Here is a 14,812-nt window from a genome sequence, read left to right on the forward strand (position 1 = left end):
TGGGGGGGGGGGAACCCACATTTAGGTATAAGATGCTGCTTTTCAAATCCCGACTCTTTACTTGTCTGAGATGACTAATGTAGCTATAAAACTCTGTGCCATTGATCCAGGAATCGTGAACCTGCTTTAGCTGCTTTTGAAGATGTTTTTGTGTGCTTCACAGGCTTTGCTAGAGACGGCAAACTTGTGTCAATAGGATGGTAATTCTCATTACTTGCTAGTAAGGCCAGGCTGAAACCTCATTGTTTTTGTTTCCTAGAGAAAGAACTGAGATCACATCTGCATTTTATAAAAGCTCCTGAGTAGTTGCTGATCAACAACAATCAGCAGCCAAAGCTTTGCCTCTAGAAACTTGCGTTGTTTTGCAGTTGGAGTTTGCTAGATACTATGTCCTCGTAAAAAGTCTGGTCAAGTCATTTAAACTCTGAAACCGAGAACTGTACTCCCCCCTGAACAGCTAGCAGAAATTGTTACTAACAAGAATTACATGCAACAGGCTCTGGGCTGCATTATTCATCTCCCTTTGTTCTTTAAAGGATGCTCAGCAGCAGCTAAAAATGCACTAGTATTTCTAGCTTCTATGAAATAACGCTATTTCGAGTTAGTAACTCAGATGTAAATGGAGAAAATGCATTTTCCTATCTGTTTTCTGGGGTTTAACATAAAATCTGCAAAGGCATTAAAATAGTAGGGTAGGGAGCTAGAGCTGCTACGGGAATTAAAAAGTCGCATGTGTAAAAAGTGTTCGCACTATTTGCTGTTGGTTAAGGCATGGGGGTGGGGGGAAGGATTTGTAAAACCTTCTGCCTCTCTCCAATTTCTCTGACAAGCACATTGGCTGAATTGCATGAGGACCGGTCTAGCAGTGAATCTGGAAGAGAGGTGACTTTTGGCTGTTACCCCACGGCTGTCTGTTAACCGGACCCCGCCGAGTGCTGGGGGGCTCCTGCCTGTAGCAGGGCCAGGGTGCCTGGGGCTGCCTGGCGTGCCTCGCCATGCGATGGACCGCTTTGCCCCACTCTTGCTAAGAGTAGGAGTTGTTCTCCTGCCCAAGCTCCCTTTTCTGTGAATTATGGCAAGTCCGTCAATCCTTCTTTCCCAGTTGTCGCCGAGGGCTATCGTGTATCATGTTAGCGTATTCCTGCCAGAGACGCTCCTTACATTTGCTCACTTGCCCAGGACAGGCACCACAGACACAGTCGTGCTTTGCTTAGCCTGGGATCACGCGCAGCTCAGGGCACACATTGCTTTGATGCCAGAGCACGTGATCAAGCTGGATGTGCTCCGAGTCTGAAGCAAATGAGCGAGCTGTGCTGTAAAATACCCCTCAAGCAGCTGGATGGACCCCTGCAAGCTGCTGGATTGGGAAGAATTATGGAAAAGTGGGTTCTGGGGTGGACTTGGAGCGTGGGAGCTCAGGGGTAGAAATCAGCCACTTGGCAGCAGGGCCTCTTTATGGGATACTAGTATGGGGCTGGAAATGGGGAGGTCTCTCAATGTCCTTTGCCACATCAGTCTCTTCTTTACTCACCCCATTTCCACCTCTCTCTGTGCTTTTGCTCCTCTGTTGGAAATACTGCAGAACGAGAGCTGTAGCTCAGAGGTGCGGCAGTGTGTTCCACATGCTGGCATCTACTCGTCCTCCTACAAACACACAGAGTGTGCTTAGGCATGGTTGGCATGGAGAGAGGAGGTAAGAACTACTCCTGTAGCAAGAAAGTGGTACCCAGTTACATGGGAACAACAGGGAGGCATGGAAGAGATCGCTGGGTTCCCTTCCTCCACGTCACATGTAAATACCTGCACCCGCAGGTACCTACAGCTTGCAACAACATGCAGACAGGGTCTTGCAGGTCCAGACTGCCCACAGTAACTACAGCCAGGCTGTAGTTTGCTCCAGCTTCCCCCCTGAGATGAGAACCCAGTCATCTCTGGGTTCTTTGCTTTGTGTTGTGCAGGTAAAGCACATGCTGTTGGGAAAGCTTCAGCCCCACTCAGCCCACCTCCCAAGGAGCGTTTTACATCACAGCATGTTACCTTCATTCTGCAGGAAGTCCTGGCTATCTAGGAATTTTTGGGCAGGGATCAAGTGGGCTTGCACTTAGTCATGAGCTGCTTGGCACGTTCCTACCAGTAAAAGTGGCAATTTTCCCATCTTCACTGGAGACCCTTGCAGGTATCTGACTTGTAACGCTAAAAGGGTCTCTTGGTAGGGTGTTCTCCAGGTAGGTCCCCAGCCTTAACAGCCACTAACCCTTTCCCCAAATGCAAACTAGTGCGCACCTATTGATTTCAAGAACGCTGCAAAGATAACTTATCATGAGGGATCCATTAACCCCTCTTGGAATTGCATAACCTGCTGAACTATTACCATGCACAGAAAGCTAAGTGGGGTATTAGAGGAGATAAAATAATCTGCCAGGCAAAAGGCATTGTCATGGCTGAGGAATAATGTTCTCTGAGGGCTTAATTTCATGTTGATCTAGGAAGACATATAAGACCACACACTTCAAAATCAAATGGGGAGAACTCAGCAGAGACACAGTTGAAGGACACAAAGTAGCTGACTCAGGACAGGGTCCACCTCTGCAGAGTGGTGTAAAGGTGTAGCACTGAGTGTTTTATGACAGTCAGAAAGGGCAGTAAGAGCCTTGGGTTGAATTTTGTAAAGGGCGTTGTCCCCTTCTGGGATATCAGTGATAGGAAATACATTAATTTTTTCCACAGCGGAGCAGAACCAGACTGTGAGGACCTTGAGCCCATTCGCTGTAATTTGGGACTCATGCTGAGGCAGAGGAACTATTCACCAGCCTCCTGTCTGGGATTTTCTTCACTGCTTCCTTGCCCCTACAGCAGTGGTTTTCAACCTGTGACCTGTAGCCTTGGAAAGGAGAGGTGGAAACTGTCCCCGGAGGACACAGAGTCCTGGGTAGCCCCGAATCTGAGCTTTCAAAAAAGGGCTTTACACATCTGTGGGAGAAGTTCCAAGACCTGCCACCCCAAAGTCTGGGAAGCCCGTGCCCTGCTGCCGCGGGGAGGGCAGGGCAGACACCCGGCAGGCGGGGATGGACCCCTCGCCAGTAGCTCCGGGCAGGGCGGCCCCGGGGGGGCTCACTGGCAGCGGGCAGGACCCCCCCGGCCCCCCAGGGTGCAGGATGCCCACCGGCCCGCCTTGACTTTCACGTGGAGCAGCCTTTGCCCTGCGCGCAGCTTCTGCCGGAGTGACCCCGCGGGGGTCTCGGCAGGGCCGGCCCGGGGGTCCGCGGGGACCGGCCCGGGGCGGTGCGCGGGGGCCGCCGGTGGCCGCGGCGGGGCGGGGCGCGGGGCGGTGCGCGGCGGTGCGCGGTGCAGGGCCGCCGCGGGCACACGTGGCTCAGCCCCCCCAAAAGGCACTCCCCGCCGACGGGAGCGCGCAGTTCGTACCTCGGCCGTCGGTCCGGTCGGTCGGTGGGTGCCGGTGCGCAGGGGCCGCGGTTGGCTGCGGCGCGGCGGCTCCCGCCCCTGCGGAGGCAGCCCCAGGCTCGGGACAGCCCTACCTGCCGGCACTATGAACCTGACAGCCGAGAGCCACCGCGTCCCGCTGAGCGACGGGAACAGCATCCCGCTGTTGGGGCTGGGCACCTACGCTGACCCCCAGAAAGTAAGTCGCGGGCCGCCGGCGGGGGCAGGTGGCGGCCGCCCTCGCTGCAGACCCCCCGAGCCGGGGCTACCCGCCTCATTCCCCCCTCCTTTCCTCCCTTCCCGGCTTCTCCTCTTTTTGCTCCTTTCCCCTTGCAAAGTTAAAGCCCGAGCCCTCCCGTGAGCACTGCGGGCAGAGCGCAGCGCGCAGGGGAGGAAAAGGTGGGAAAAGAAAAATCCCGCCCAGCTCGCGGTGCGCTGCCCGCCGCCCCGCACGGCCGCCCGGCTCCGCGCTGGTGGGCGCACGGGGAGGGGGCGCGGGGGGCCGGGAGCGGCCCTGCCCCTGCCCCTGCCCCGGGGGCTGGGGGTCCGGGCGGTGCGGCCCCGGGGCCGCCGCGGTCAGCGGGACGGGATGTGGCACCCAGCGAGCGCCGGCTCCTTGGCAGGGCAGCCCGCAGCCCTCGGTCCCGGGAAGCCCGGAGCCGGGAGGGACGGTGCCGCCGGGTCCCCCGGGCTGGCCCCGCTGCCCCCCTGCGCCGAGCGCAGATAAGATGAGGGATTTCGGTCCGTCTTGCAGCTGGCCCCGACACTTTCCAAGGAATGTTCCTGAAACAAAGACCCAAATTCCTGCATCCTGATTCCTGCGGCTCCCACAGCTGACTGCCAGCGGCCAAACCGCTCTCAAATATTCTGCATCCTTCGGTTTTGCGTGTCCCGGGCAGGCATCCCATCTAACTGTCGCTGCTTCGGCTGCATCGAGGCGGTGGAAGCACAGCTGATGCTTCTTCCCTCTGCTCACCTGGGAGCACAAAGGCAACTCGCTGGCTGCTGCCTTTCGCTCTCCTAAACTGCCTGATCTTTCAGCAGTTCTTCTTTTGTTTGTTTGAAGAGTCGGAACAGAGATATTGTGGCCAGAACCCTTCTTGTGTAATAGTATCAGAGTTGAGATGCAATATTGTGTGTATGACTCCACATACCACAAGGTATTTAAAAACACCTTTTTAAAGAAAATTCTTGATTAAAGCCATTTAACCACCAGTAATTGTACTATGGTATATTAATAACAGTGTTGAAGAAGATCTTCAATAAACACTGCTGCAGGCAGTGCCTAAGTGATGCAGAAAGGGTGTAAGAAATCCCCAGGGCTGCAGATGTCCCTGGTTAACAATGCTGGTTTACATGGGAAGAATGAGTGGGAATCCGCAATTTCAGAGGCTGGGCACCGTCCCCCCCATCACTAGAGTTTCTGGAGATATTTTCAGCTAGTGCGTTCTTTAACTAACAGTGAGTGAAACAAAATTAAGCTCTCTAACAGGAGTTTTAATGTAGCAAAGCAGAACGTTGCATAATTCAGTGACAAAACAGCTCTGAGCAAACTTGAAGCCTCTCTTTCCAGACTTGTATATGATGCCCTCAACCCTCGAGCTGCAATTTTACAGTACTTTTAAGCTGAGAAAAATGAGGCTGCCAGCAGAAGGGATGCTCCTGCTTTGCTGTGCTTCCTGCGTGCAGCCCAGATGAGCCACTGCCCGATGCTGTGGCATTAGCCCGGCTCAGGCAGGGAGCTCAGAGCAGCAGGAGCTGAGAGGGGAGGCAGAAGGGATTCCCCTTTTGGAGGCAGCTTCTCGGCAATGCTATAACCCCGCTAAGAGTTCGTTCTGCAGAAGTTCAAACATCCCAAAATCAGCATGCAACGGTCCTGCTCCTTCTCCTCCTCCAGCCCTGCAAAACCCTGCTGCCTCCTTTGCCCTCCCATGGGTCAAGGTGGACAGTGAGCCTTTACATGGAGCTCATACAGCAAAAATGAATCATTTTTAGGTAGGGCTGTTTTTCAGCTGAATCAGCGCCGGATGGTGGCTTTTTGCTTTTCCTACGTACCTCCTTTGTTTTCTGGTGACAGAAGGGGGGGATGACAGGACGATGCAGGCAGGGCATTGCTACAGCAACTCCAATTTAGAGCAATTGAAGCTGCTGTGTAACTGCACCCTCAGTGGGGATGGGTGCATATACCCAACCACCCATTCTCCCTCCCCCCGTGTTTGTAGGAGTTTGATTTTTCTGAGCTGTCTTTCTCTTTCTACGTGATAAACGTGTTATAAAGTTATGGGTGGGAGGAGGAGCAGAGAAGAGGTAGAGAAAGCAGCACTGATAAGGCACTTGGAAAAGTCTCATTTTCACAGAAGACCAGGTGAAATACTGTGGGTTTATCTGGAGGAGCCGGGCTGAAGCTTTACGCTAGGATTAGGACTGCGTATTTGAGTCGGGGAACTTGTCACAGAGGGCAGCTGGGGAAAAAGGGTAGCAGGGTGCGATGGGATTTGTTTCAGAATTGTTTGCAGCTACTGGTCGGTGATGGGGCAGAACGTTTAAATAGTTCACGGCTTAAAGCTTGCCCATCTCAAACAGGCTGCTTTGCTGATAAGAGGACACAGGGGGGGCTTCTGTCAACACCTTGCCATGGCAGCCAAGTGCCGCTTAGCTGGGACAAGCTGCTCTGCCGAGTGCCGACTTGTGCCTGGCGCAACTTCCACCGGGATGCCTGGAGAGGTTTCTGTCCTTTTCCTCCTGCCTAGAGAGCTGAAAGGCTTTGTGGCAACTCGGGACCGTTTCAAGGTTTATCTTAACAAGCGAGGCTATAAACTAGCACTGACATGTTTCCCTTAAAATGCTTAGCTGTAGCCTTTTGTGGCTGAATTGCTTAAGCAGCAGCATCTGAGCCACCCATTCTCCAGCAGTGGGGGCAGGCAGCTGGCGGTAGCAACAGTGCCAGCCGTCCCCAGCATGCTATTTCTGCTCATGAGTCAGGTCTCTGCAACTTCTAGTCATTTTGTGCTTCGATATAAAATACAGAGCCATTAATTTGTCAGATTATTCATCTTGCTTTTGGAGGCAGATTTTTTTTTTTTTCCCCAAAGGTTATTCACCCTGGCACCTCCATGTCAGAGCAGCTTGTCCAAAACAAATCTGTTTTCTCAATTTCACGCTATAGTCCAGTAGCTTGTAATGAGCCTGGAGTGTTCTTCCTGAAGTGCAGGAATGTGCTCACTGGTTAAGCAAACCAGGCAGATCTGGTTAGCCTCGGAGCAGGGAACTCGGCTTCTCCGATGGTCGGTTACAAGAAAACAGAGGCAGGAGGCCAGCTTTCACGTTTCGGGCTTTGTCTGGATAAACTGCACAGCAGTGCCTTCAGAATTGAAATGTGTCAGCAGCTTGCCTTGCTCATCTTAACTTAATTGTTCTCCCAAAGATGGCTTTGGGAGATAAGTCATGCTTCTCCAGTTGTGAAACATGAAACAAAAAATAAATCTATTGACTGAAATTTGGTCCCATGTACAAGTTTACTGACTCAAAGAAGTACATCACTCAACTGGAGCAGAGCTGGACCACTGTGGAAAACATTTATTTGATAATCAGATTAATTTTAATTGAACACTCTTTCCCCCTAGGTGTAAGAGAGCTTTTCTTCTGACTGAATACAGTCAATTGAGCTAATTCTTTGAGACTGAAAACACTGGTAGTGCAATGTTGGCGGTTTCTCTTTGCTTTATTCTCCTACCACAGCCAGAAAGTGCAATGAATCCATTTGCTATCAGCTCCTCTGTTAGCAGAAAGAAAGGAGTCTTCACTGGGTCATGGAATTAGTGATAAATTTGGGCTGTTACTTAAAAAAAGCACTTAGAAATAATTTTTTGCTGCTTTAGTTGGTGTTTCCTATCTTTAAGGGAAGGTAATAATTGTATCATTAAAAAGCTTGCTTTGCTTTTTGGTGCAGATTTCAGCGTGTTGAAGTTGATTTTGTATTCTCCTTCACCCAGGGAAGGAAACGCATAAGCTGTATCAGAGTCTTGCTGTAAACTAGGCTGTTTGTCTAGCAAGGACGGACTCAAGCGAAACACTGAAAATCCCAGTCACTGACTCCTTCCCTTATTCTCTCTTCCCTTCCCCAAATGTCCCATCTCCTCCTGGGTCTGGGAAGGAGCCACAGTGGGAACAGTGAATCTGGACTATCAAGACCCTCTAGACGGCTTTAAAATTTGAGGCCAATCCTGCCTCTGTCTGGCTCTGCAGATCCTTCTGGCAAAGCCCCGTGCGTGCAGGAGCGGCTCGGCCAAGGCTCCAGCAGATGCGCAGAGTCCAGCTTTCCCTCCCCGAGGGCCCCCAAGCCGTTGACCCAATTCTCCGAGGTATTAAATGGATGGGGGGGGGCAGGGAGAGAGCAGCCCCACGGGGGCAGGAGGGGAGGGCGGAGGAGGACAGCTGCCTCGATGAGCCCATGGCATGGCTCCCTGCTGCAGCAGAGCCGGATCAGCTCCCCGGGCTCCCACTACCTCCCTGCACTGGTGCTCTGCTCCCAGCACAGCCCGTTGTATGGTACTGGTACCCATGTGGAAGCGGATGGGTCATGGGGACGAGCAGGCTCAGAGGGGAAAGGTGCTAAAAACACTCCGAAATCCTGGAAATCCTATGCCTCGTTAAAACTGCACTTATGCCTGCTTCACTTTATAACTCATCCCTGTCAACACAGCTAAGATCATCAGCCCAGTGCCTCCACATAAATACTTGCTGTCTCCCTGGAAGGTCAAGGGGCCTTGGCCACAGCTTCTCTCCTGCCTTCCTGTTTTGACTGAGGGAGTAGAGGGCTTGGAGGGAAGGTTATAGCAACCACACTGTACACAGGCGCTGCTTCTGAAACATAAGATTGGGCAAAGCGCTCAAGAATAGCACTGGTTGAGGGTTTTTGGCAAGTTGTGACTTTGCTAAAAATGAGGTTCTGAGGTAGCCAAATCCATTCATAAATTGGAAGCAGTTTTGTGGAATATTTTCATGCAAAACAAATGGCAAAGCATTTCATTTTGGGCACTGGCAGTACAAGCTAAGGAATCAAAGGATTATTAAAGCAGTTGGAGGTAGCAGTTGCCTTTCCCTGAATAGCCCGCTGGTAGGGGAATCCACACGGGCAGTGGGAAATCAGATTCAGTCCTCCTCTCTGCCTCTATGGCTTAAATTCATACCACACAGCCCAGGGAAATAACATGGTCATGGGGGTATGTGATAGCTAGAGAGAAACAAGAAGAAACACGCACAGGCTGGAGCGGGAGGAGCACCCTCCCCACGGGAAAGCACGCTGCCCACCAGCCTCACAGCTTCAGATGCTGAAGAACTTGGTATGGCATCCAGCCAGGAGGGAGAGAGACTCGTTTCCCCAAATCCTTAAATACCACAAAGTAACCCTTGTGAGCGCCCAGACAGTCCGGGTTTTGTTTAAGAAATTGCTGTTTTGAATCAGGGAGAGGAAAAGTTCACCCAGGGCTCCCGTATCCAATCTGAGTGACCAAGTTAAAAAATCTGTTTTGGATAAGTAAAAACACTGTTTTGGCACCCTGAATTACTTTTTACACCCAGGCTAGAAGCTGAACAGAGTAACTTTTCGTTGTACAGGCCTAACAGCCCCTAGTGCTCTTGTAGGAGCTTTTATGCCAAAAAGCTCCTCACAGAGGATGCACGCGCACAACTGTTTCAACTGCTCTTAACGGCGCAGGCTGCATCTCTGCTGCAGGCTGCCTGCCTTTGGAGCTGCTGTAGGCTACCTTTAAGTCCAAAGAGGCAATAAATGACTTGTCCCCATGATGCAATCTGGACCTCTGAGCTGCAGTAAAGGGGGGATAACATCCAATTTAATCCCCTCTGTTTTCCTCCTGGCCATCACCTGCTTCTGAAACGTGATCGGCTGGAGACAGCAATGATTTCAGGTGACTTGTAGAGAAAGTCAGCTGGCCTGACCCAAAGCTACAAAATGGGTCATGTATTGGAAGTCCCAGGCAGGAGTGACACCTGAGACCTCTGGAGACAGGGTTGAAGCTTAAAGGCTTCCACTTGTTGATCTCTTCCCTACGAATTTCTCCTTCTCTGACTCAGACAATTGTCTTCCTCCTTCCTCCTGAGGTAAACCTCCCATTTGGCTTCTAGATTTTTTCTTGAAAGAGATAAGAGAGGCAATGGCAAGAGCAGGAACTGCCTTAACATGCAAGTGTCCTTACAGCCTTAGCTTACCTCCCACAACAGGCTATTAAAATAAATATATAAAGAAAATACCACGGTTCTTTTAATGTGAACAATTACACTTGAATATGTGTTTGAACTCAGCAAGCACTGAGTCTGAAGTTAGCTCCGTAATGAAGTGATCTCTATGAACCTGCATGAAATCACCACAGATGTAGGCCAAAGAGATACTTTGCCTTTTTCTTCCCTAAAAAGGCTATTGGGAACCTGATTTGAAAAGAGCTGGGGGGAGTCAGCTGGGATATTTGGCTTCAGAGCCTCATATTTATGCTCTGAACTTAAGAAGTGAAGAAAGTTCCCAAAACGAATTTTTTTTGAAGTTGTTGGGCCATGTCCCCTGACCAGCCTTTCCAAAGGACATTGTGCCCCTTTACAGTCCCTTTCAGTAACCACCGCTGGCTTTCTCAAGCCATTTGCTTTTTAAGCAGCAGTATTACCTCATGCAGTACTAATTCTTCTTGTCTTCAGGGAGCGCTTTGGAGCAGTGGAGCCACGGCTGGCCAACACATAGCAACACGCAGCCTTTCAGGGTTGGGATTTCTGAGATGTTTCAGAGGGTGGCCTTCTGTTCCCTTGGTCTCCAAGGATATCCTAAAACCATACTCCCAAACCAAGATCTGTACACTTGAGGCAAGGGCAGAAGGGAAGGAGATATGTTACTGCAGCCCAGGAAGAGAACTGTGACTATCTGCTGCGCGTCCCAGAGCACTCCTTGCCTGCCTGTTAGTAAACTCTTAGCCTAGCCTTCACGCTGAATGATATTTATCCCAAAACCATGTATCTGTAGCCAGATCACTCACTGACAAAGTCGTGACTCAGTTAGTTTCATGCTTGGAGGACTAAACCACACTCGGATGATTTGACTTGCACAGACCATAGATGGGACGCCTTTCCTTTGGTGGCTGGTATCCTGGTGTTGAGTGATGCCCTTGTTGCTTAATCTCTCAGATTTACTCCTTATTCCTTGACTAAGTCACAGTTACTAAGACCCAGTTGCCAAGAGCGGATAAAGGCAGGATTTCTTGGTATTTGGTCCCCAGATGCCTTGAGGAGGCGGAGTAGCAGGCATCAGCTTTTAGCAGGCAGCAGAACAACGTGGCTCTTGGGCAGGAGCACGGCTGCTCGCTGGAAACACAATCAAAAGCACCGTGAGTAAGAAGATACAGGAGAAGGAGTCTGCGTGAGGATTCAAGAAACTGCAACAGCTCTGGGCTGTATTATTGTCTTAATCCATCCCTGCTGTTTGCTACACAGATGGCAAATATGCCAGAAGATGAGGTATGAACAGATGAAGACTTAAGATATTGCTTTCACAGATCAGACTTCTCATACTAAATAGGTGAGGGTACAGAGTAGAAGAATGCACTAAATCAAAAGGGTCTCGGACAAATTCTGCTTTCATGAATGACTTTTGCTGAAAACGTAATGTTGCATGACACATTTTGAAGTTCCCTTTCATACTTGCTTTAACAGCACCTACAAAAAGCAGAGTTTGTTTATCTTACATTCACTTTTTCTCCCCTGCCATATAACTTTTCTGTTCTGCTGCTGGAACAATCTTTCTACATTTCTGTGCCTTCAAAATTTTGTCTTCTTGGTGTTTAGCCATGACCTCTCCTCCCCTCCCTGCAACCACCTCTTGACGCCTCAATTCCTGCTATCTCCCTGTAATCTCATGTTGTACAATGGAACATTTTTGGCTTGCATAAATGCAAGATTGCATCTTTATCTCATTAAGAAAGGAAAATTAAATCATCTAATTAGAAAAAACAGGTAATCAGAAAAGGTAGCTGCTTTTTTCTGAAATGTGGCAGGCTCAAAAACTCCTAGCTTTTGTGTAAGAACTGTACTTTAACCATTAAAGTCAGATTTTAAAGTTGGATTTGACAAAATGACTTATCACGCTCTGTCAAGCTGGAGGAAAGATTCTTGCACGCAGCTTTCTGGAGGACACAAGCTTTGTTCTTATGACTTTGATTTGCACAAGACCCATGGCTCTCAGACACTGTTGAATTTGCAGAAATGCTCGTTTACCTCCATGTATCTTCTCTGCTGAAATCTCTGTGGTTCTTCATTTCTATGAATCCTGAAGCTTAATAGAAAACAAATTGCTAGTATGACTAATCTCTACTTCGTGCCAAGAGCTTCTGTGGTGTTTCCAGCTATAAACACAATTAGTGTCTAATCACATGTGGCAGGTTAAAAGCTGCATTTACTGAAACAGTCAACATGTAAAATGCCTGATAAGGATGGGCCCAGCCTTGTAGATGAGGATGAATGAAAGACTAACTTTCTAGCTACAAAGTTCATCAACCTGTGGAGGACTTCTGAGCCAAATGGGCACAAAATTTCTAGTCCTGCAAAATGGTGGATTTTTTAGTTTGCTCTGAGGAGTAGATTATTACTTCCCCCCTCAAACCTGAGCATGCCTTAAACTATAAGCCTTCAAAAAACCTCTTCTTAAAAACATACTACCTCTAACCTACGCTGACATCTCAGCTGCTATGTGGAAATGTTTTCAGGCTACTCCAGGACCAAGAGATGTATCTCCCCCCAGAGCGGAGGATTTCTACTAATGAAACCGTTGACAGCCAGATAATCACCTGGCCCCAGCGCAGCGATGTCTGCCTAATCCAAGCAGAGGGGCTGGCTCTTACAGCCAACCTGGCACCGCGTCATTTGGCTCCTGAACGTGGTACCAACACATGCAGACTTGGACACCGCAAGAGCGCTCCAGAGGAAAACGTTCCTAGAGCAAGGTGACATTTAGGAGATGATAACTTTGTCTGGGAGTTGGTACGGCTTTTGGATGGTGGATATCAGATGCCAACATCACCCACCAAGCTATATGTCTGGCTATGACATAGGGTAGAATTGCGTTTAACTAGCCCAGAACCAAAATTAATAGAAGGTTAATCCAGATAAGCTTCTAGGACAGTAGCACCAAAACCAGTCATAGGGATCCTTGTTTGAAAAGTAACCTAACAGAAAGCATACCTTTTCCATTCCATAGCTGCATACTGCAGTGACAAGCACTAGCTGTTTCAATATACCCCTCTTCCAAAAACTACAAAGCTAGCTGTTACCAATGCAATAATATCAAGGCCAAATATTGACACAAAAAAATTATTTTTTTTCTCTTTTCCTCTGGCTTTTTAAACATCCTGGATTTTTAACCCTGCTCAAGAGCCACAGGGAAAGCCCTCCTATGCAAATAAAAGCTATGAAGAACGTTTTACAGACAGGGAATCACTGGCATTGTTGAAGAGGGGAAAAACTGAAACCCTACAAGTGAGCAATCTGAATTAACACAACTGAAAGATACGCCTTTCAGCAAGAACATTTAGAGCCCAATTTTCCAGACAAACCTCCATTTTCTAAAATGTCCCTGACTGACTCCATACGTTAAATATGGCTGTGCACTCCCATGTGTCCCTGATTCCCCGCAGTTCTCTGAAGAATAGCTTAAGCATGTTCTTACAGCTCATGCGGGAAGCTAACATCTGGGTTGTGTCTTCAGTTGACCTAGGAGGCCACATTTGTCAAAACTTGAAAACATTGTGCAGAAAATGCCTCTCTAGGCTTCTTCAAAGCCAGTTTTTGTTGGTTCAGCTAACTAGGTGGTGGAATTCCCCAGGTTTTACATCTGCCTTTGCAAACACTTCTTCGAACAGGCGCCAGAAACCTCTCCCCTTTAACTCTAGGGAATGAAGTAGAAGAACTCCTGGCAACCTTTTCTTTCTCCTCTGTTACTGCACAAGCTGGTGCTTTATCTTCCCTTTGTACCTCATGCATCCCTGGGATCACATTTCTTGTATGAAGGGTGTTTTGATAGCACCCACCCTTCCAGTTAGATCCATGCTTTCCCAGGCTGGCCGGCTGGCTATTATGTCCTCCAGCTCTTCAGAAAACTGTGCCACTCCACCCCGCTGGCACCACAAGCATGGGACCTGGGTGTGTGCATCATTTGCTTGGTTTGCTTTAATCCTCTAGCTGCCAACAGAGAGGCGTGGCAGCCCTTTAGCTTAGGCTTGCATTAAGTGAATTTGCATCAAGTGAAAAGTTGCGGCGATCCTGAAACTGAGGATTCTGCAATCAAGTGGTAGAAATAACTCGAAGCAGCCTTTGCCAGCTACAATAGTAAGGCTTTCCTGAACACAGCTTTGGCTAAATCCTAGAATAACTATGTCACAGGAATTCTAGAAATGCTAAATCTGCAGTTATGCAATCTAATTTCTATTGTATGGGCAATCAAACCTCATGCTTCAGGCCACTGACAGGACATCAGGCTAGAGGAGAAGGGTACCGCTTGTCCATGCTCATTCACAGTGTGACATGAGTCAGCAAGCATCACCATTCCCCCCATCTTCTCTGGGCGCATTTGCTATCCTCCACTTTCTAAGGCAATGCACTACGTGACACAGAGCAAAGCTCTGGGCCAGCACAGTGACTTGTGGCTTTCAGCTATGCTCTCTGCCTCCATTCTCAGCTCTACCTGCTTTTGCAGAGACCCCTTTGCTGGGTTTTGCTTCCTGGATGGTGGCTGCCAATGCTTCCGGGGGATGAAAGCCAGATTTTCCTGTATACGAGAGAGAGGGATGTGCTGGCGGTTACATTTTCCAAGAAAGAGGTGTACAGTACAGCTTCTCCTTTACAAGATTAAACAATTCTAAGAATGTACCCTTGTGTGGCTCACATCCTCTGGCTTTGTAAACTCAACCTGTGCTTTCCTATAATGCCTTCAGTACACGTTTTCTATGCTCTATTCTTAACATCTTAAGCCAGTCCTCTTTGCCAGTTTGTCCGGAAGACAGGCAAATGGAAATAAGCAATTGGGCTTCTAGAAACTTGCATAAGAATCTGTGTGTGAGTGCCGAGCTCTGGTGAAGGAGGCTCTGAGCCCAGGAATGTACCTACTTTCCCCTTCCTGTATTTAGCTGACTAAGATTCCTAAACAGCGGCTCCACATCTTAAATTATAGGTTAGGGCTGGAGCGCTTAGCCCACAGTTTGGAGCTCTTGTGTAATTCAGCTGCAACTACATTCAGATTTTTCCAGGACATGGCCCTGTCTCTCCCAATATCTCAAGCTCTTCCTCCCAGGATCATTATTGCCAGCTGAGGGACTGGATACCA

General features: G+C 49.1%; 1 protein-coding gene across 2 annotated transcripts in view; it reads left to right on the top strand.

Annotated features, from left to right (window-relative positions):
- Positions 1 to 3,547: 3,547 nt before the first annotated feature.
- AKR1D1 (aldo-keto reductase family 1 member D1) overlaps positions 3,548 to 14,812 on the top strand; it is a 34,147-nt gene continuing 22,882 nt past the window's right edge. For both annotated transcript variants that reach the window (XM_059816266.1, XM_059816267.1), the window contains exon 1: positions 3,548 to 3,640. In XM_059816266.1, coding sequence (XP_059672249.1) covers positions 3,548 to 3,640 — 93 coding nt within the window. The remainder of the gene's footprint in view (positions 3,641 to 14,812) is intronic.

The sequence above is a fragment of the Gavia stellata genome, chromosome 4 (genome assembly GCF_030936135.1).
Source record: "Gavia stellata isolate bGavSte3 chromosome 4, bGavSte3.hap2, whole genome shotgun sequence".
NCBI lineage: Eukaryota > Metazoa > Chordata > Aves > Gaviiformes > Gaviidae > Gavia > Gavia stellata.